Source organism: Salmo salar, chromosome 02 (genome assembly GCF_965601325.2).
Source record: "Salmo salar chromosome 02, fSalSal1, whole genome shotgun sequence".
NCBI lineage: Eukaryota > Metazoa > Chordata > Actinopteri > Salmoniformes > Salmonidae > Salmo > Salmo salar.
In genome coordinates, this window is record NC_138292.1 from 73,086,884 (window position 1) to 73,107,500 (window position 20,617).

Below are 20,617 nucleotides of genomic sequence, written 5' to 3' on the forward strand. Positions count from 1 at the left end.
CTGTGTTGTGGAGGTTGTAGTGATGTTGTATCATGTCTGTATTGTGGAGGTTGGGGTGATGTTGTATCATGTCTGTGTTGTAGTGATGTTGTATCATATCTGTGTTGTGGAGGTTGTAGTGATGTTGTATCATGTCTGTGTTGTAGTGATGTTGTATCATGTCTGTGTTGTGGAGGTTGTAGTGATGTTGTATCATGTCTGTATTGTGGAGGTTGGGGTGATGTTGTATCATGTCTGTGTTGTGGAGGTTGTAGTGATGTTGTATCATGTCTGTATTGTGGAGGTTGTAGTGATGTTGTATCATGTCTGTGTTGTGGAGGTTGTAGTGATGTTTTATCATGTCTGTGTTGTGGAGGTTGTAGTGATGTTGTATCATGTCTGTGTTGTGGAGGTTGTAGTGATGTTGTATCATCTCTGTGTTGTAGTGATGTTGTATCATGTCTGTGTTGTGGAGGTTGTAGTGATGTTGTATCATGTCTGTATTGTGGAGGTTGGGGTGATGTTGTCTGTATTGTGGAGGTTGTAGTGATGTTGTATCATGTCTGTATTGTGGAGGTTGTAGTGATGTTGTATCATGTCTGTGTTGTGGAGGTTGTAGTGATGTTGTATCATGTCTGTATTGTGGAGGTTGTAGTGATGTTGTATCATGTCTGTGTTGTGGAGGTTGTAGTGATGTTGTATCATGTCTGTATTGTGGAGGTTGGGGTGATGTTGTCTGTATTGTGGAGGTTGTAGTGATGTTGTATCATGTCTGTATTGTGGAGGTTGTAGTGATGTTGTATAATGTCTGTGTTGTGGAGGTTGTAGTGATGTTGTATCATGTCTGTATTGTGGAGGTTGTAGTGATGTTGTATCATGTCTGTGTTGTGGAGGTTGTAGTGATGTTGTATCGTGTCTGTGTTGTGGAGGTTGTGGTGATGTTGTATCATGTCTGTGTTGTGGAGGTTGTAGTAATGTTTTATCATGTCTGTGTTGTGGAGGTTGTGGTGATGTTGTATCATGTCTGTATTGTGGAGGTTGTAGTGATGTTGTATCATGTCTGTATTGTGGAGGTTGTAGTGATGTTTTATCATGTCTGTGTTGTGGAGGTTGTGGTGATGTTGTATCATGTCTTTATTGTGGAGGTTGTAGTGATGTTGTATCGTGTTGTGGAGGTTGGGATGATGTTGTATCATGTCTGTATTGTGGAGGTTGTAGTGATGTTGTATCATGTCTGTATTGTGGAGGTTGTGGTGATGTTGTATCATGTCTGTGTTGTGGAGGTTGTGGTGATGTTGTATCATGTCTGTGTTGTGGAGGTTGTAGTGATGTTGTATCATGTCTGTATTGTGGAGGTTGGGGTGATGTTGTATCATGTCTGTGTTGTGGAGGTTGGGGTGATGTTGTATCATGTCTGTGTTGTGGAGGTTGTAGTGATGTTGTATCATGTCTGTGTTGTAGTGATGTTGTATCATGTCTGTATTGTGGAGGTTGTAGTGATGTTGTATCATGTCTGTATTGTGGAGGTTGGGGTGATGTTGTATCATGTCTGTGTTGTGGAGGTTGTAGTGATGTTGTATCATGTCTGTATTGTGGAGGTTGTAGTGATGTTGTATCATGTCTGTATTGTGGAGGTTGTAGTGATGTTGTATCATGTCTGTGTTGTGGAGGTTGTGGTGATGTTGTATCATGTCTGTGTTGTGGAGGTTGTAGTGATGTTTTATCATGTCTGTGTTGTGGAGGTTGTAGTGATGTTGTATCATGTCTGTGTTGTGGAGGTTGTAGTGATGTTGTATCATGTCTGTGTTGTAGTGATGTTGTATCATGTCTGTGTTGTGGAGGTTGTAGTGATGTTGTATCATGTCTGTGTTGTAGTGATGTTGTATCATATCTGTGTTGTGGAGGTTGTAGTGATGTTGTATCATGTCTGTGTTGTGGAGGTTGTAGTGATGTTGTATCATGTCTGTGTTGTAGTGATGTTGTATCATGTCTGTGTTGTGGAGGTTGTAGTGATGTTGTATCATATCTGTGTTGTGGAGGTTGTAGTGATGTTGTATCATGTCTGTGTTGTAGTGATGTTGTATCATGTCTGTGTTGTGGAGGTTGTAGTGATGTTGTATCATGTCTGTATTGTGGAGGTTGTAGTGATGTTGTATCATGTCTGTGTTGTGGAGGTTGGGGTGATGTTGTATCATGTCTGTGTTGTGGAGGTTGTGGTGATGTTGTATCATGTCTGTATTGTGGAGGTTGGGGTGATGTTGTATCATGTCTGTATTGTGGAGGTTGTAGTGATGTTGTATCATGTCTGTATTGTGGAGGTTGTAGTGATGTTGTATCATGTCTGTGTTGTGGAGGTTGTAGTGATGTTGTATCATGTCTGTGTTGTGGAGGTTGTAGTGATGTTGTATCATGTCTGTGTTATGGAGGTTGTAGTGATGTTGTATCATGTCTGTGTTGTGGAGGTTGTAGTTATGTTGTATCATGTCTGTGTTGTGGAGGTTGTAGTGATGTTGTATCATGTCTGTGTTGTGGAGGTTGTAGTGACGTTGTATCATGTCTGTATTGTGGAGGTTGGGGTGATGTATCATGTCTGTGTTGTGGAGGTTGTGGTGATGTTGTATCATGTCTGTGTTGTGGAGGTTGTGGTGATGTTGTATCATGTCTGTATTGTGGAGGTTGGGGTAATGTTGTATCATGTCTGTATTGTGGAGGTTGTAGTGATGTTGTATCATGTCTGTATTGTGGAGGTTGTAGTGATGTTGTATCATGTCTGTGTTGTGGAGGTTGTAGTGATGTTGTATCATGTCTGTGTTGTGGAGGTTGTAGTGATGTTGTATCATGTCTGTGTTATGGAGGTTGTAGTGATGTTGTATCATGTCTGTGTTGTGGAGGTTGTAGTTATGTTGTATCATGTCTGTGTTGTGGAGGTTGTAGTGATGTTGTATCATGTCTGTGTTGTGGAGGTTGTAGTGACGTTGTATCATGTCTGTGTTGTGGAGGTTGTAGTGACGTTGTATCATGTCTGTATTGTGGAGGTTGGGGTGATGTATCATGTCTGTGTTGTGGAGGTTGTGGTGATGTTGTATCATGTCTGTATTGTGGAGGTTGGGGTGATGTTGTATCATGTCTGTGTTGTGGAGGTTGTAGTGATGTTGTATCATGTCTGTGTTGTGGAGGTTGTGGTGATGTTGCATCATGTCTGTATTGTGGTGATGTTGTATCGTGTTGTGGAGGTTGTAGTGATGTTGTATCATGTCTGTGTTGTAGTGATGTTGTATCATGTCTGTGTTGTGGAGGTTTTAGTGATGTTGTATCATGTCTGTATTGTGGAGGTTGGGGTGATGTTGTCTGTATTGTGTAGGTTGTAGTGATGTTGTATCATTTCTGTATTGTGGAGGTTGTAGTGATGTTGTATCATGTCTGTATTGTGGAGGTTGTGGTGATGTTGTATCATGTCTGTATTGTGGAGGTTGGGGTGATGTTGTATCATGTCTGTATTGTGGAGGTTGTAGTGATGTTGTATCATGTCTGTGTTGTGGAGGTTGTAGTGATGTTGTATCATTTCTGTGTTGTGGAGGTTGTAGTGATGTTGTATCATGTCTGTGTTGTGGAGGTTGTAGTGATGTTGTATCATGTTTGTGTTGTGGAGGTTGTAGTGATGTTGTATCATGTCTGTGTTGTGGAGGTTGTAGTGATGTTGTATCATGTCTGTATTGTGGAGGTTGTAGTGATGTTGTATCATGTCTGTGTTGTAGTGATGTTGTATCATGTCTGTATTTTGGAGGTTGTGGTGATGTTGTATCATGTCTGTATTGTGGAGGTTGGGGTAATGTTGTCTGTATTGTGGAGGTTGTAGTGATGTTGTATCATGTCTGTATTGTGGAGGTTGTAGTGATGTTGTATCATGTCTGTGTTGTGGAGGTTGTAGTGATGTTGTATCATGTCTGTATTGTGGAGGTTGTAGTGATGTTGTATCATGTCTGTGTTGTGGAGGTTGTGGTGATGTTGTATCATGTCTGTATTGTGGAGGTTGGGGTGATGTTGTCTGTATTGTGGAGGTTGTAGTGATGTTGTATCATGTCTGTATTGTGGAGGTTGTAGTGATGTTGTATCATGTCTGTGTTGTGGAGGTTGTAGTGATGTTGTATCATGTCTGTATTGTGGAGGTTGTAGTGATGTTGTATCATGTCTGTGTTGTGGAGGTTGTAGTGATGTTGTATCATGTCTGTGTTGTGGAGATTGTGGTGATGTTGTATCATGTCTGTATTGTGGAGGTTGTAGTGATATTTTATCATGTCTGTGTTGTGGAGGTTGTGGTGATGTTGTATCATGTCTGTATTGTGGAGGTTGTAGTGATGTTGTATCATGTCTGTATTGTGGAGGTTGTAGTGATGTTTTATCATGTCTGTGTTGTGGAGGTTGTGGTGATGTTGTATCATGTCTTTATTGTGGAGGTTGTAGTGATGTTGTATCGTGTTGTGGAGGTTGGGATGATGTTGTATCATGTCTGTATTGTGGAGGTTGTAGTGATGTTGTATCATGTCTGTATTGTGGTGGTTGTGGTGATGTTGTATCATGTCTGTGTTGTGGAGGTTGTGGTGATGTTGTATCATGTCTGTGTTGTGGAGGTTGTAGTGATGTTGTATCATGTCTGTATTGTGGAGGTTGGGGTGATGTTGTATCATGTCTGTGTTGTGGAGGTTGGGGTGATGTTGTCTCATGTCTTTGTTGTGGAGGTTGTAGTGATGTTGTATCATGTCTGTGTTGTAGTGATGTTGTATCATGTCTGTGTTGTGGAGGTTGTAGTGATGTTGTATCATGTCTGTATTGTGGAGGTTGGGGTGATGTTGTATCATGTCTGTGTTGTGGAGGTTGTAGTGATGTTGTATCATGTCTGTATTGTGGAGGTTGTAGTGATGTTGTATCATGTCTGTATTGTGGAGGTTGTAGTGATGTTGTATCATGTCTGTGTTGTGGAGGTTGTGGTGATGTTGTATCATGTCTGTGTTGTGGAGGTTGTAGTGATGTTTTATCATGTCTGTGTTGTGGAGGTTGTAGTGATGTTGTATCATGTCTGTGTTGTGGAGGTTGTAGTGATGTTGTATCATGTCTGTGTTGTAGTGATGTTGTATCATGTCTGTGTTGTGGAGGTTGTAGTGATGTTGTATCATGTCTGTGTTGTAGTGATGTTGTATCATATCTGTGTTGTGGAGGTTGTAGTGATGTTGTATCATGTCTGTGTTGTAGTGATGTTGTATCATATCTGTGTTGTGGAGGTTGTAGTGATGTTGTATCGTGTTGTGGAGGTTGGGATGATGTTGTATCATGTCTGTATTGTGGAGGTTGTAGTGATGTTGTATCATGTCTGTATTGTGGTGGTTGTGGTGATGTTGTATCATGTCTGTGTTGTGGAGGTTGTGGTGATGTTGTATCATGTCTGTGTTGTGGAGGTTGTAGTGATGTTGTATCATGTCTGTATTGTGGAGGTTGGGGTGATGTTGTATCATGTCTGTGTTGTGGAGGTTGGGGTGATGTTGTCTCATGTCTTTGTTGTGGAGGTTGTAGTGATGTTGTATCATGTCTGTGTTGTAGTGATGTTGTATCATGTCTGTGTTGTGGAGGTTGTAGTGATGTTGTATCATGTCTGTATTGTGGAGGTTGGGGTGATGTTGTATCATGTCTGTGTTGTGGAGGTTGTAGTGATGTTGTATCATGTCTGTATTGTGGAGGTTGTAGTGATGTTGTATCATGTCTGTGTTGTGGAGGTTGTAGTGATGTTGTATCATGTCTGTATTGTGGAGGTTGGGGTGATGTTGTATCATGTCTGTGTTGTGGAGGTTGGGGTGATGTTGTCTCATGTCTTTGTTGTGGAGGTTGTAGTGATGTTGTATCATGTCTGTGTTGTAGTGATGTTGTATCATGTCTGTGTTGTGGAGGTTGTAGTGATGTTGTATCATGTCTGTATTGTGGAGGTTGGGGTGATGTTGTATCATGTCTGTGTTGTGGAGGTTGTAGTGATGTTGTATCATGTCTGTATTGTGGAGGTTGTAGTGATGTTTTATCATGTCTGTGTTGTGGAGGTTGTAGTGATGTTGTATCATGTCTGTGTTGTGGAGGTTGTAGTGATGTTGTATCATGTCTGTGTTGTAGTGATGTTGTATCATGTCTGTGTTGTGGAGGTTGTAGTGATGTTGTATCATGTCTGTGTTGTAGTGATGTTGTATCATATCTGTGTTGTGGAGGTTGTAGTGATGTTGTATCATGTCTGTGTTGTAGTGATGTTGTATCATATCTGTGTTGTGGAGGTTGTAGTGATGTTGTATCATGTCTGTGTTGTGGAGGTTGGGGTGATGTTGTATCAAGTCTGTGTTGTGGAGGTTGTAGTGATGTTGTATCATGTCTGTGTTGTGGAGGTTGTAGTTATGTTGTATCATGTCTGTGTTGTGGAGGTTGTAGTTATGTTGTATCATGTCTGTGTTGTGGAGGTTGTAGTGACGTTGTATCATGTCTGTATTGTGGAGGTTGGGGTGATGTATCATGTCTGTGTTGTGGAGGTTGTGGTGATGTTGAATCATGTCTGTATTGTGGAGATTGGGGTGATGTTGTATCATGTCTGTGTTGTGGAGGTTGTAGTTATGTTGTATCATGTCTGTGATGTTGTATCATATCTGTGTTGTGGAGGTTGTAGTGATGTTGTATCATGTCTGTGTTGTAGTGATGTTGTATCATGTCTGTGTTGTGGAGGTTTTAGTGATGTTGTATCATGTCTGTATTGTGGAGGTTGGGGTGATGTTGTCTGTATTGTGGAGGTTGTAGTGATGTTGTATCATGTCTGTGTTGTGGAGGTTGTAGTGATGTTGTATCATGTCTGTATTGTGGAGGTTGTAGTGATGTTGTATCATGTCTGTGTTGTGGAGGTTGTGGTGATGTTGTATCATGTCTTTATTGTGGAGGTTGTAGTGATGTTGTATCGTGTTGTGGAGGTTGGGATGATGTTGTATCATGTCTGTATTGTGGAGGTTGTAGTGATGCTGTATCATGTCTGTATTGTGGAGGTTGTGGTGATGTTGTTTCATGTCTGTATTGTGGAGGTTGGGGTGATGTTGTATCATGTCTGTATTGTGGAGGTTGTAGTGATGTTGTATCATGTCTGTGTTGTGGAGGTTGTAGTGATGTTGTATCATTTCTGTGTTGTGGAGGTTGTAGTGATGTTGTATCATGTCTGTGTTGTGGAGGTTGTAGTGATGTTGTATCATGTTTGTGTTGTGGAGGTTGTAGTGATGTTGTATCATGTCTGTGTTGTGGAGGTTGTGGTGATGTTGTATCATGTCTGTGTTGTGGAGGTTGTAGTGATGTTTTATCATGTCTGTGTTGTGGAGGTTGTAGTGATGTTGTATCATGTCTGTGTTGTGGAGGTTGTAGTGATGTTGTATCATGTCTGTGTTGTAGTGATGTTGTATCATGTCTGTGTTGTGGAGGTTGTAGTGATGTTGTATCATGTCTGTGTTGTAGTGATGTTGTATCATATCTGTGTTGTGGAGGTTGTAGTGATGTTGTATCATGTCTGTGTTGTAGTGATGTTGTATCATATCTGTGTTGTGGAGGTTGTAGTGATGTTGTATCATGTCTGTGTTGTAGTGATGTTGTATCATGTCTGTGTTGTGGAGGTTGTAGTGATGTTGTATCATGTCTGTATTGTGGAGGTTGTAGTGATGTTGTATCATGTCTGTATTGTGGAGGTTGTAGTGATGTTGTATCATGTCTGTGTTGTGGAGGTTGGGGTGATGTTGTATCATGTCTGTGTTGTGGAGGTTGTGGTGATGTTGTATCATGTCTGTATTGTGGAGGTTGGGGTGATGTTGTATCATGTCTGTATTGTGGAGGTTGGGGTGATGTTGTATCATGTCTGTGTTGTGGAGGTTGTAGTGATGTTGTATCATGTCTGTGTTGTGGAGGTTGGGGTGATGTTGTATCATGTCTGTGTTGTGGAGGTTGTAGTGATGTTGTATCATGTCTGTGTTGTGGAGGTTGTAGTTATGTTGTATCATGTCTGTGTTGTGGAGGTTGTAGTGATGTTGTATCATGTCTGTGTTGTGGAGGTTGTAGTGACGTTGTATCATGTCTGTATTGTGGAGGTTGGGGTGATGTATCATGTCTGTGTTGTGGAGGTTGTGGTGATGTTGAATCATGTCTGTATTGTGGAGATTGGGGTGATGTTGTATCATGTCTGTGTTGTGGAGGTTGTAGTGATGTTGTATCATGTCTGTGTTGTGGAGGTTGTAGTGATGTTTTATCATGTCTGTGTTGTGGAGGTTGTGGTGATGTTGTATCATGTCTTTATTGTGGAGGTTGTAGTGATGTTGTATCGTGTTGTGGAGGTTGGGATGATGTTGTATCATGTCTGTATTGTGGAGGTTGTAGTGATGTTGTATCATGTCTGTATTGTGGTGGTTGTGGTGATGTTGTATCATGTCTGTGTTGTGGAGGTTGTGGTGATGTTGTATCATGTCTGTGTTGTGGAGGTTGTAGTGATGTTGTATCATGTCTGTATTGTGGAGGTTGGGGTGATGTTGTATCATGTCTGTGTTGTGGAGGTTGGGGTGATGTTGTCTCATGTCTTTGTTGTGGAGGTTGTAGTGATGTTGTATCATGTCTGTGTTGTAGTGATGTTGTATCATGTCTGTGTTGTGGAGGTTGTAGTGATGTTGTATCATGTCTGTATTGTGGAGGTTGGGGTGATGTTGTATCATGTCTGTGTTGTGGAGGTTGTAGTGATGTTGTATCATGTCTGTATTGTGGAGGTTGTAGTGATGTTGTATCATGTCTGTATTGTGGAGGTTGTAGTGATGTTGTATCATGTCTGTGTTGTGGAGGTTGTGGTGATGTTGTATCATGTCTGTGTTGTGGAGGTTGTAGTGATGTTTTATCATGTCTGTGTTGTGGAGGTTGTAGTGATGTTGTATCATGTCTGTGTTGTGGAGGTTGTAGTGATGTTGTATCATGTCTGTGTTGTAGTGATGTTGTATCATGTCTGTGTTGTGGAGGTTGTAGTGATGTTGTATCATGTCTGTGTTGTAGTGATGTTGTATCATATCTGTGTTGTGGAGGTTGTAGTGATGTTGTATCATGTCTGTGTTGTAGTGATGTTGTATCATATCTGTGTTGTGGAGGTTGTAGTGATGTTGTATCGTGTTGTGGAGGTTGGGATGATGTTGTATCATGTCTGTATTGTGGAGGTTGTAGTGATGTTGTATCATGTCTGTATTGTGGTGGTTGTGGTGATGTTGTATCATGTCTGTGTTGTGGAGGTTGTGGTGATGTTGTATCATGTCTGTGTTGTGGAGGTTGTAGTGATGTTGTATCATGTCTGTATTGTGGAGGTTGGGGTGATGTTGTATCATGTCTGTGTTGTGGAGGTTGGGGTGATGTTGTCTCATGTCTTTGTTGTGGAGGTTGTAGTGATGTTGTATCATGTCTGTGTTGTAGTGATGTTGTATCATGTCTGTGTTGTGGAGGTTGTAGTGATGTTGTATCATGTCTGTATTGTGGAGGTTGGGGTGATGTTGTATCATGTCTGTGTTGTGGAGGTTGTAGTGATGTTGTATCATGTCTGTATTGTGGAGGTTGTAGTGATGTTGTATCATGTCTGTATTGTGGAGGTTGTAGTGATGTTGTATCATGTCTGTGTTGTGGAGGTTGTGGTGATGTTGTATCATGTCTGTGTTGTGGAGGTTGTAGTGATGTTTTATCATGTCTGTGTTGTGGAGGTTGTAGTGATGTTGTATCATGTCTGTGTTGTGGAGGTTGTAGTGATGTTGTATCATGTCTGTGTTGTAGTGATGTTGTATCATGTCTGTGTTGTGGAGGTTGTAGTGATGTTGTATCATGTCTGTGTTGTAGTGATGTTGTATCATATCTGTGTTGTGGAGGTTGTAGTGATGTTGTATCATGTCTGTGTTGTAGTGATGTTGTATCATATCTGTGTTGTGGAGGTTGTAGTGATGTTGTATCATGTCTGTGTTGTGGAGGTTGGGGTGATGTTGTATCAAGTCTGTGTTGTGGAGGTTGTAGTGATGTTGTATCATGTCTGTGTTGTGGAGGTTGTAGTTATGTTGTATCATGTCTGTGTTGTGGAGGTTGTAGTGATGTTGTATCATGTCTGTGTTGTGGAGGTTGTAGTGACGTTGTATCATGTCTGTATTGTGGAGGTTGGGGTGATGTATCATGTCTGTGTTGTGGAGGTTGTGGTGATGTTGAATCATGTCTGTATTGTGGAGATTGGGGTGATGTTGTATCATGTCTGTGTTGTGGAGGTTGTAGTTATGTTGTATCATGTCTGTGATGTTGTATCATATCTGTGTTGTGGAGGTTGTAGTGATGTTGTATCATGTCTGTGTTGTAGTGATGTTGTATCATGTCTGTGTTGTGGAGGTTTTAGTGATGTTGTATCATGTCTGTATTGTGGAGGTTGGGGTGATGTTGTCTGTATTGTGGAGGTTGTAGTGATGTTGTATCATGTCTGTGTTGTGGAGGTTGTAGTGATGTTGTATCATGTCTGTATTGTGGAGGTTGTAGTGATGTTGTATCATGTCTGTGTTGTGGAGGTTGTGGTGATGTTGTATCATGTCTTTATTGTGGAGGTTGTAGTGATGTTGTATCGTGTTGTGGAGGTTGGGATGATGTTGTATCATGTCTGTATTGTGGAGGTTGTAGTGATGCTGTATCATGTCTGTATTGTGGAGGTTGTGGTGATGTTGTTTCATGTCTGTATTGTGGAGGTTGGGGTGATGTTGTATCATGTCTGTATTGTGGAGGTTGTAGTGATGTTGTATCATGTCTGTGTTGTGGAGGTTGTAGTGATGTTGTATCATTTCTGTGTTGTGGAGGTTGTAGTGATGTTGTATCATGTCTGTGTTGTGGAGGTTGTAGTGATGTTGTATCATGTTTGTGTTGTGGAGGTTGTAGTGATGTTGTATCATGTCTGTGTTGTGGAGGTTGTGGTGATGTTGTATCATGTCTGTGTTGTGGAGGTTGTAGTGATGTTTTATCATGTCTGTGTTGTGGAGGTTGTAGTGATGTTGTATCATGTCTGTGTTGTGGAGGTTGTAGTGATGTTGTATCATGTCTGTGTTGTAGTGATGTTGTATCATGTCTGTGTTGTGGAGGTTGTAGTGATGTTGTATCATGTCTGTGTTGTAGTGATGTTGTATCATATCTGTGTTGTGGAGGTTGTAGTGATGTTGTATCATGTCTGTATTGTGGAGGTTGTAGTGATGTTGTATCATGTCTGTATTGTGGAGGTTGTAGTGATGTTGTATCATGTCTGTGTTGTGGAGGTTGGGGTGATGTTGTATCATGTCTGTGTTGTGGAGGTTGTGGTGATGTTGTATCATGTCTGTATTGTGGAGGTTGGGGTGATGTTGTATCATGTCTGTATTGTGGAGGTTGGGGTGATGTTGTATCATGTCTGTGTTGTGGAGGTTGTAGTGATGTTGTATCATGTCTGTGTTGTGGAGGTTGGGGTGATGTTGTATCATGTCTGTGTTGTGGAGGTTGTAGTGATGTTGTATCATGTCTGTGTTGTGGAGGTTGTAGTTATGTTGTATCATGTCTGTGTTGTGGAGGTTGTAGTGATGTTGTATCATGTCTGTGTTGTGGAGGTTGTAGTGACGTTGTATCATGTCTGTATTGTGGAGGTTGGGGTGATGTATCATGTCTGTGTTGTGGAGGTTGTGGTGATGTTGAATCATGTCTGTATTGTGGAGATTGGGGTGATGTTGTATCATGTCTGTGTTGTGGAGGTTGTAGTGATGTTGTATCATGTCTGTGTTGTGGAGGTTGTGGTGATGTTGCATCATGTCTGTATTGTGGTGATGTTGTATTGTGTTGTGGAGGTTGTAGTTATGTTGTATCATGTCTGTGATGTTGTATCATATCTGTGTTGTGGAGGTTGTAGTGATGTTGTATCATGTCTGTGTTGTAGTGATGTTGTATCATGTCTGTGTTGTGGAGGTTTTAGTGATGTTGTATCATGTCTGTATTGTGGAGGTTGGGGTGATGTTGTCTGTATTGTGGAGGTTGTAGTGATGTTGTATCATGTCTGTGTTGTGGAGGTTGTAGTGATGTTGTATCATGTCTGTATTGTGGAGGTTGTAGTGATGTTGTATCATGTCTGTGTTGTGGAGGTTGTGGTGATGTTGTATCATGTCTTTATTGTGGAGGTTGTAGTGATGTTGTATCGTGTTGTGGAGGTTGGGATGATGTTGTATCATGTCTGTATTGTGGAGGTTGTAGTGATGCTGTATCATGTCTGTATTGTGGAGGTTGTGGTGATGTTGTTTCATGTCTGTATTGTGGAGGTTGGGGTGATGTTGTATCATGTCTGTATTGTGGAGGTTGTAGTGATGTTGTATCATGTCTGTGTTGTGGAGGTTGTAGTGATGTTGTATCATTTCTGTGTTGTGGAGGTTGTAGTGATGTTGTATCATGTCTGTGTTGTGGAGGTTGTAGTGATGTTGTATCATGTTTGTGTTGTGGAGGTTGTAGTGATGTTGTATCATGTCTGTGTTGTGGAGGTTGTATCATGTCTGTATTGTGGAGGTTGTAGTGATGTTGTATCATGTCTGTGTTGTAGTGATGTTGTATCACGTCTGTATTGTGGAGGTTGTAGTGATGTTGTATCACGTCTGTGTTGTGGAGGTTGTAGTGATGTTGTATCACGTCTGTATTGTGGAGGTTGTAGTGATGTTGTATCATGTCTGTATTGTGGAGGTTTGGGTGATGTTGTATCATGTCTGTATTGTGGAGGTTGTAGTGATGTTGTATCATGTCTGTATTGTGGAGGTTGTAGTGATGTTGTATCATGTCTGTGTTGTGGAGGTTGTAGTGATGTTGTATCATGTCTGTGTTGTGGAGGTTGTAGTGATGTTGTATCATGTCTGTGTTGTGGAGGTTGTAGTGATGTTGTATCATGTCTGTATTGTGGAGGTTGTAGTGATGTTGTATCATGTCTGTATTGTGGAGGTTGTAGTTATGTTGTATCATGTCTGTGTTGTGGAGGTTGTAGTGATGTTGTATCATGTCTGTGTTGTGGAGGTTGTAGTGATGTTGTATCATGTTTGTGTTGTGGAGGTTGTAGTGATGTTGTATCATGTCTGTGTTGTGGAGGTTGTAGTGATGTTGTATCATGTCTTTATTGTGGAGGTTGTAGTGATGTTGTATCACGTCTGTGTTGTAGTGATGTTGTATCATATCTGTGTTGTGGAGGTTGTAGTGATGTTGTATCATGTCTGTGTTGTAGTGATGTTGTATCATGTCTGTGTTGTGGAGGTTGTAGTGATGTTGTATCATGTCTGTATTGTGGAGGTTGTAGTGATGTTGTATCATGTCTGTATTGTGGAGGTTGTAGTGATGTTGTATCATGTCTGTGTTGTGGAGGTTGGGGTGATGTTGTATCATGTCTGTGTTGTGGAGGTTGTGGTGATGTTGTATCATGTCTGTATTGTGGAGGTTGGGGTGATGTTGTATCATGTCTGTATTGTGGAGGTTGGGGTGATGTTGTATCATGTCTGTGTTGTGGAGGTTGTAGTGATGTTGTATCATGTCTGTGTTGTGGAGGTTGGGGTGATGTTGTATCATGTCTGTGTTGTGGAGGTTGTAGTGATGTTGTATCATGTCTGTGTTGTGGAGGTTGTAGTTATGTTGTATCATGTCTGTGTTGTGGAGGTTGTAGTGATGTTGTATCATGTCTGTGTTGTGGAGGTTGTATCATGTCTGTATTGTGGAGGTTGTAGTGATGTTGTATCATGTCTGTGTTGTAGTGATGTTGTATCACGTCTGTATTGTGGAGGTTGTAGTGATGTTGTATCACGTCTGTGTTGTGGAGGTTGTAGTGATGTTGTATCACGTCTGTATTGTGGAGGTTGTAGTGATGTTGTATCATGTCTGTATTGTGGAGGTTTGGGTGATGTTGTATCATGTCTGTATTGTGGAGGTTGTAGTGATGTTGTATCATGTCTGTATTGTGGAGGTTGTAGTGATGTTGTATCATGTCTGTGTTGTGGAGGTTGTAGTGATGTTGTATCATGTCTGTGTTGTGGAGGTTGTAGTGATGTTGTATCATGTCTGTGTTGTGGAGGTTGTAGTGATGTTGTATCATGTCTGTGTTGTGGAGGTTGTGGTGATGTTGTATCATATCTGTATTGTGGAGGTTGTAGTGATGTTTTATCATGTCTGTGTTGTGGAGGTTGGGGTGATGTTGTATCATGTCTGTGTTGTGGAGGTTGTAGTGATGTTGTATCATGTCTGTATTGTGGAGGTTGTAGTGATGTTTTATCATGTCTTTGTTGTGGAGGTTGTGGTGATGTTGTATCATGTCTTTATTCGTGGAGGTTGTAGTGATGTTGTATCGTGTTGTGGAGGTTGGGATGATGTTGTATCATGTCTGTATTGTGGAGGTTGTAGTGATGTTGTATCATGTCTGTATTGTGGTGGTTGTGGTGATGTTGTATCATGTCTGTGTTGTGGAGGTTGTGGTGATGTTGTATCATGTCTGTGTTGTGGAGGTTGTGGTGATGTTGTATCATGTCTGTGTTGTGGAGGTTGTAGTGATGTTGTATCATGTCTGTATTGTGGAGGTTGGGGTGATGTTGTATCATGTCTGTGTTGTGGAGGTTGTGGTGATGTTGTATCATGTCTGTGTTGTGGAGGTTGTAGTGATGTTGTATCATGTCTGTGTTGTAGTGATGTTGTATCATGTCTGTGTTGTGGAGGTTGTAGTGATGTTGTATCATGTCTGTATTGTGGAGGTTGGGGTGATGTTGTATCATGTCTGTGTTGTGGAGGTTGTAGTGATGTTGTATCATGTCTGTATTGTGGAGGTTGTAGTGATGTTGTATCATGTCTGTATTGTGGAGGTTGTAGTGATGTTGTATCATGTCTGTGTTGTGGAGGTTGTGGTGATGTTGTATCATGTCTGTGTTGTGGAGGTTGTAGTGATGTTGTAACATGTCTGTGTTGTGGAGGTTGTAGTGACGTTGTATCATGTCTGTATTGTGGAGGTTGTAGTTATGTTGTATCATGTCTGTGTTGTGGAGGTTGTAGTGATGTTGTATCATGTCTGTGTTGTGGAGGTTGTAGTGATGTTGTATCATGTTTGTGTTGTGGAGGTTGTAGTGATGTTGTATCATGTCTGTGTTGTGGAGGTTGTAGTGATGTTGTATCATGTCTTTATTGTGGAGGTTGTAGTGATGTTGTATCACGTCTGTGTTGTAGTGATGTTGTATCATATCTGTGTTGTGGAGGTTGTAGTGATGTTGTATCATGTCTGTGTTGTAGTGATGTTGTATCATGTCTGTGTTGTGGAGGTTGTAGTGATGTTGTATCATGTCTGTATTGTGGAGGTTGTAGTGATGTTGTATCATGTCTGTATTGTGGAGGTTGTAGTGATGTTGTATCATGTCTGTGTTGTGGAGGTTGGGGTGATGTTGTATCATGTCTGTGTTGTGGAGGTTGTGGTGATGTTGTATCATGTCTGTATTGTGGAGGTTGGGGTGATGTTGTATCATGTCTGTATTGTGGAGGTTGGGGTGATGTTGTATCATGTCTGTGTTGTGGAGGTTGTAGTGATGTTGTATCATGTCTGTGTTGTGGAGGTTGGGGTGATGTTGTATCATGTCTGTGTTGTGGAGGTTGTAGTGATGTTGTATCATGTCTGTGTTGTGGAGGTTGTAGTTATGTTGTATCATGTCTGTGTTGTGGAGGTTGTAGTGATGTTGTATCATGTCTGTGTTGTGGAGGTTGTAGTGACGTTGTATCATGTCTGTATTGTGGAGGTTGGGGTGATGTATCATGTCTGTGTTGTGGAGGTTGTGGTGATGTTGAATCATGTCTGTATTGTGGAGATTGGGGTGATGTTGTATCATGTCTGTGTTGTGGAGGTTGTAGTGATGTTGTATCATGTCTGTGTTGTGGAGGTTGTGGTGATGTTGCATCATGTCTGTATTGTGGTGATGTTGTATTGTGTTGTGGAGGTTGTAGTTATGTTGTATCATGTCTGTGATGTTGTATCATATCTGTGTTGTGGAGGTTGTAGTGATGTTGTATCATGTCTGTGTTGTAGTGATGTTGTATCATGTCTGTGTTGTGGAGGTTTTAGTGATGTTGTATCATGTCTGTATTGTGGAGGTTGGGGTGATGTTGTCTGTATTGTGGAGGTTGTAGTGATGTTGTATCATGTCTGTGTTGTGGAGGTTGTAGTGATGTTGTATCATGTCTGTATTGTGGAGGTTGTAGTGATGTTGTATCATGTCTGTGTTGTGGAGGTTGTGGTGATGTTGTATCATGTCTTTATTGTGGAGGTTGTAGTGATGTTGTATCGTGTTGTGGAGGTTGGGATGATGTTGTATCATGTCTGTATTGTGGAGGTTGTAGTGATGCTGTATCATGTCTGTATTGTGGAGGTTGTGGTGATGTTGTTTCATGTCTGTATTGTGGAGGTTGGGGTGATGTTGTATCATGTCTGTATTGTGGAGGTTGTAGTGATGTTGTATCATGTCTGTGTTGTGGAGGTTGTAGTGATGTTGTATCATTTCTGTGTTGTGGAGGTTGTAGTGATGTTGTATCATGTCTGTGTTGTGGAGGTTGTAGTGATGTTGTATCATGTTTGTGTTGTGGAGGTTGTAGTGATGTTGTATCATGTCTGTGTTGTGGAGGTTGTATCATGTCTGTATTGTGGAGGTTGTAGTGATGTTGTATCATGTCTGTGTTGTAGTGATGTTGTATCACGTCTGTATTGTGGAGGTTGTAGTGATGTTGTATCACGTCTGTGTTGTGGAGGTTGTAGTGATGTTGTATCACGTCTGTATTGTGGAGGTTGTAGTGATGTTGTATCATGTCTGTATTGTGGAGGTTTGGGTGATGTTGTATCATGTCTGTATTGTGGAGGTTGTAGTGATGTTGTATCATGTCTGTATTGTGGAGGTTGTAGTGATGTTGTATCATGTCTGTGTTGTGGAGGTTGTAGTGATGTTGTATCATGTCTGTGTTGTGGAGGTTGTAGTGATGTTGTATCATGTCTGTGTTGTGGAGGTTGTAGTGATGTTGTATCATGTCTGTATTGTGGAGGTTGTAGTGATGTTGTATCATGTCTGTATTGTGGAGGTTGTAGTTATGTTGTATCATGTCTGTGTTGTGGAGGTTGTAGTGATGTTGTATCATGTCTGTGTTGTGGAGGTTGTAGTGATGTTGTATCATGTTTGTGTTGTGGAGGTTGTAGTGATGTTGTATCATGTCTGTGTTGTGGAGGTTGTAGTGATGTTGTATCATGTCTGTATTGTGGAGGTTGTAGTGATGCTGTATCATGTCTGTATTGTGGAGGTTGTGGTGATGTTGTTTCATGTCTGTATTGTGGAGGTTGGGGTGATGTTGTATCATGTCTGTATTGTGGAGGTTGTAGTGATGTTGTATCATGTCTGTGTTGTGGAGGTTGTAGTGATGTTGTATCATGTCTGTGTTGTGGAGGTTGTAGTGATGTTGTATCATGTCTGTGTTGTGGAGGTTGTAGTGATGTTGTATCATGTTTGTGTTGTGGAGGTTGTAGTGATGTTGTATCATGTCTGTGTTGTGGAGGTTGTATCATGTCTGTATTGTGGAGGTTGTAGTGATGTTGTATCATGTCTGTGTTGTAGTGATGTTGTATCATGTCTGTATTGTGGAGGTTGTAGTGATGTTGTATCACGTCTGTGTTGTGGAGGTTGTAGTGATGTTGTATCATGTCTGTATTGTGGAGGTTGTAGTGATGTTGTATCATGTCTGTATTGTGGAGGTTGGGGTGATGTTGTATCATGTCTGTATTGTGGAGGTTGTAGTGATGTTGTATCATGTCTGTATTGTGGAGGTTGTAGTGATGTTGTATCATGTCTGTGTTGTGGAGGTTGTAGTGATGTTGTATCATGTCTGTGTTGTGGAGGTTGTAGTGATGTTGTATCATGTCTGTGTTGTGGAGGTTGTAGTGATGTTGTATCATGTCTGTATTGTGGAGGTTGTAGTGATGTTGTATCATGTCTGTATTGTGGAGGTTGTAGTTATGTTGTATCATGTCTGTGTTGTGGAGGTTGTAGTGATGTTGTATCATGTCTGTGTTGTGGAGGTTGTAGTGATGTTGTATCATGTCTGTGTTGTGGAGGTTGTAGTGATGTTGTATCATGTCTGTGTTGTGGAGGTTGTAGTGATGTTGTATCATGTCTGTATTGTGGAGGTTGTAGTGATGTTGTATCATGTCTGTGTTGTGGAGGTTGTAGTGATGTTGTATCATGTCTGTGTTGTGGAGGTTGTAGTGATGTTGTATCATGTTTGTGTTGTGGAGGTTGTAGTGATGTTGTATCATGTCTGTGTTGTGGAGGTTGTAGTGATGTTGTATCATGTCTGTATTGTGGAGGTTGTAGTGATGTTGTATCATGTCTGTGTTGTAGTGATGTTGTATCATGTCTGTGTTGTGGAGGTTGTGGTGATGTTGTATCATGTCTGTGTTGTGGAGGTTGTAGTGATGTTGTATCATGTCTGTATTGTGGAGGTTGGGGTGATGTTGTCTGTATTGTGGAGGTTGTAGTGATGTTGTATCATGTCTGTATTGTGGAGGTTGTAGTGATGTTGTATCATGTCTGTGTTGTGGAGGTTGTAGTGATGTTGTATCATGTCTGTATTGTGGAGGTTGTAGTGATGTTGTATCATGTCTGTGTTGTGGAGGTTGTAGTGATGTTGTATCATGTCTGTGTTGTGGAGGTTGTGGTGATGTTGTATCATGTCTGTGTTGTGGAGGTTGTGGTGATGTTGTATCATGTCTGTGTTGTGGAGGTTGTGGTGATGTTGTATCATGTCTGTATTGTGGAGGTTGTAGTGATGTTGTATCATGTCTGTATTGTGGAGGTTGTAGTGATGTTTTATCATGTCTGTGTTGTGGAGGTTGTGGTGATGTTGTATCATGTCTTTATTGTGGAGGTTGTAGTGATGTTGTATCGTGTTGTGGAGGTTGGGATGATGTTGTATCATGTCTGTATTGTGGAGGTTGTAGTGATGTTGTATCATGTCTGTGTTGTGGAGGTTGTGGTGATGTTGTATCATGTCTGTGTTGTGGAGGTTGGGGTGATGTTGTATCATGTCTGTGTTGTGGAGGTTGTAGTGATGTTGTATCATGTCTGTGTTGTGGAGGTTGTAGTTATGTTGTATCATGTCTGTGTTGTGGAGGTTGTAGTGATGTTGTATCATGTCTGTGTTGTGGAGGTTGTAGTGACGTTGTATCATGTCTGTATTGTGGAGGTTGGGGTGATGTATCATGTCTGTGTTGTGGAGGTTGTGGTGATGTTGTATCATGTCTGTATTGTGGAGGTTGGGGTGATGTTGTATCATGTCTGTGTTGTGGAGGTTGTAGTGATGTTGTATCATGTCTGTGTTGTGGAGGTTGTGGTGATGTTGCATCATGTCTGTATTGTGGTGATGTTGTATTGTGTTGTGGAGGTTGTAGTGATGTTGTATCATGTCTGTGATGTTGTATCATATCTGTGTTGTGGAGGTTGTAGTGATGTTGTATCATGTCTGTGTTGTAGTGATGTTGTATCATGTCTGTGTTGTGGAGGTTTTAGTGATGTTGTATCATGTCTGTATTGTGGAGGTTGGGGTGATGTTGTCTGTATTGTGGAGGTTGTAGTGATGTTGTATCATGTCTGTGTTGTGGAGGTTGTAGTGATGTTGTATCATGTCTGTATTGTGGAGGTTGTAGTGATGTTGTATCATGTCTGTGTTGTGGAGGTTGTGGTGATGTTGTATCATGTCTTTATTGTGGAGGTTGTAGTGATGTTGTATCGTGTTGTGGAGGTTGGGATGATGTTGTATCATGTCTGTATTGTGGAGGTTGTAGTGATGCTGTATCATGTCTGTATTGTGGAGGTTGTGGTGATGTTGTTTCATGTCTGTATTGTGGAGGTTGGGGTGATGTTGTATCATGTCTGTATTGTGGAGGTTGTAGTGATGTTGTATCATGTCTGTGTTGTGGAGGTTGTAGTGATGTTGTATCATTTCTGTGTTGTGGAGGTTGTAGTGATGTTGTATCATGTCTGTGTTGTGGAGGTTGTAGTGATGTTGTATCATGTTTGTGTTGTGGAGGTTGTAGTGATGTTGTATCATGTCTGTGTTGTGGAGGTTGTATCATGTCTGTATTGTGGAGGTTGTAGTGATGTTGTATCATGTCTGTGTTGTAGTGATGTTGTATCATGTCTGTATTGTGGAGGTTGTAGTGATGTTGTATCACGTCTGTGTTGTGGAGGTTGTAGTGATGTTGTATCACGTCTGTATTGTGGAGGTTGTAGTGATGTTGTATCATGTCTGTATTGTGGAGGTTTGGGTGATGTTGTATCATGTCTGTATTGTGGAGGTTGTAGTGATGTTGTATCATGTCTGTATTGTGGAGGTTGTAGTGATGTTGTATCATGTCTGTGTTGTGGAGGTTGTAGTGATGTTGTATCATGTCTGTGTTGTGGAGGTTGTAGTGATGTTGTATCATGTCTGTGTTGTGGAGGTTGTAGTGATGTTGTATCATGTCTGTATTGTGGAGGTTGTAGTGATGTTGTATCATGTCTGTATTGTG

The 20,617-nt window shown here is 41.2% G+C and overlaps 2 protein-coding genes across 3 annotated transcripts in view; both read left to right on the forward strand.

Moving 5' to 3' along the window:
- The window catches only part of LOC106593098 (transmembrane channel-like protein 6), a 59,610-nt gene that overhangs the window by 29,811 nt on the left and 9,182 nt on the right, over positions 1-20,617 (forward strand).
- LOC145862455 (uncharacterized) lies at positions 14,372-18,565 on the forward strand. Of its 2 annotated transcripts, none has more exons than XM_082966737.1 (2): positions 14,372-16,193; positions 16,230-18,565. In XM_082966737.1, the coding sequence occupies exons 1-2, from the start codon at positions 15,048-15,050 to the stop codon at positions 17,637-17,639; spliced, it is 2,556 nt and encodes an 851-aa protein (XP_082822863.1). In that variant the 5' UTR covers positions 14,372-15,047; the 3' UTR covers positions 17,640-18,565. The 2 variants fall into 2 exon arrangements, with proteins under 2 accessions (XP_082822863.1, XP_082822866.1); XM_082966740.1 differs by having other exon boundaries at positions 14,372-15,416; positions 16,194-18,565.

Bases quoted from the DNA above. Each gene is read 5' to 3' on its own strand.
- LOC145862455 (XM_082966737.1), top strand. From the start codon at position 15,048: ATGTTGTATCATGTCTGTGTTGTGGAGGTTGTAGTGATGTTGTATCAT. The intron at 16,194-16,229 runs GTTGTAGTGATG...TGTGTTGTGGAG, and splicing joins ATGTTGTCTGTATTGTGGAG to GTTGTAGTGATGTTGTATCA.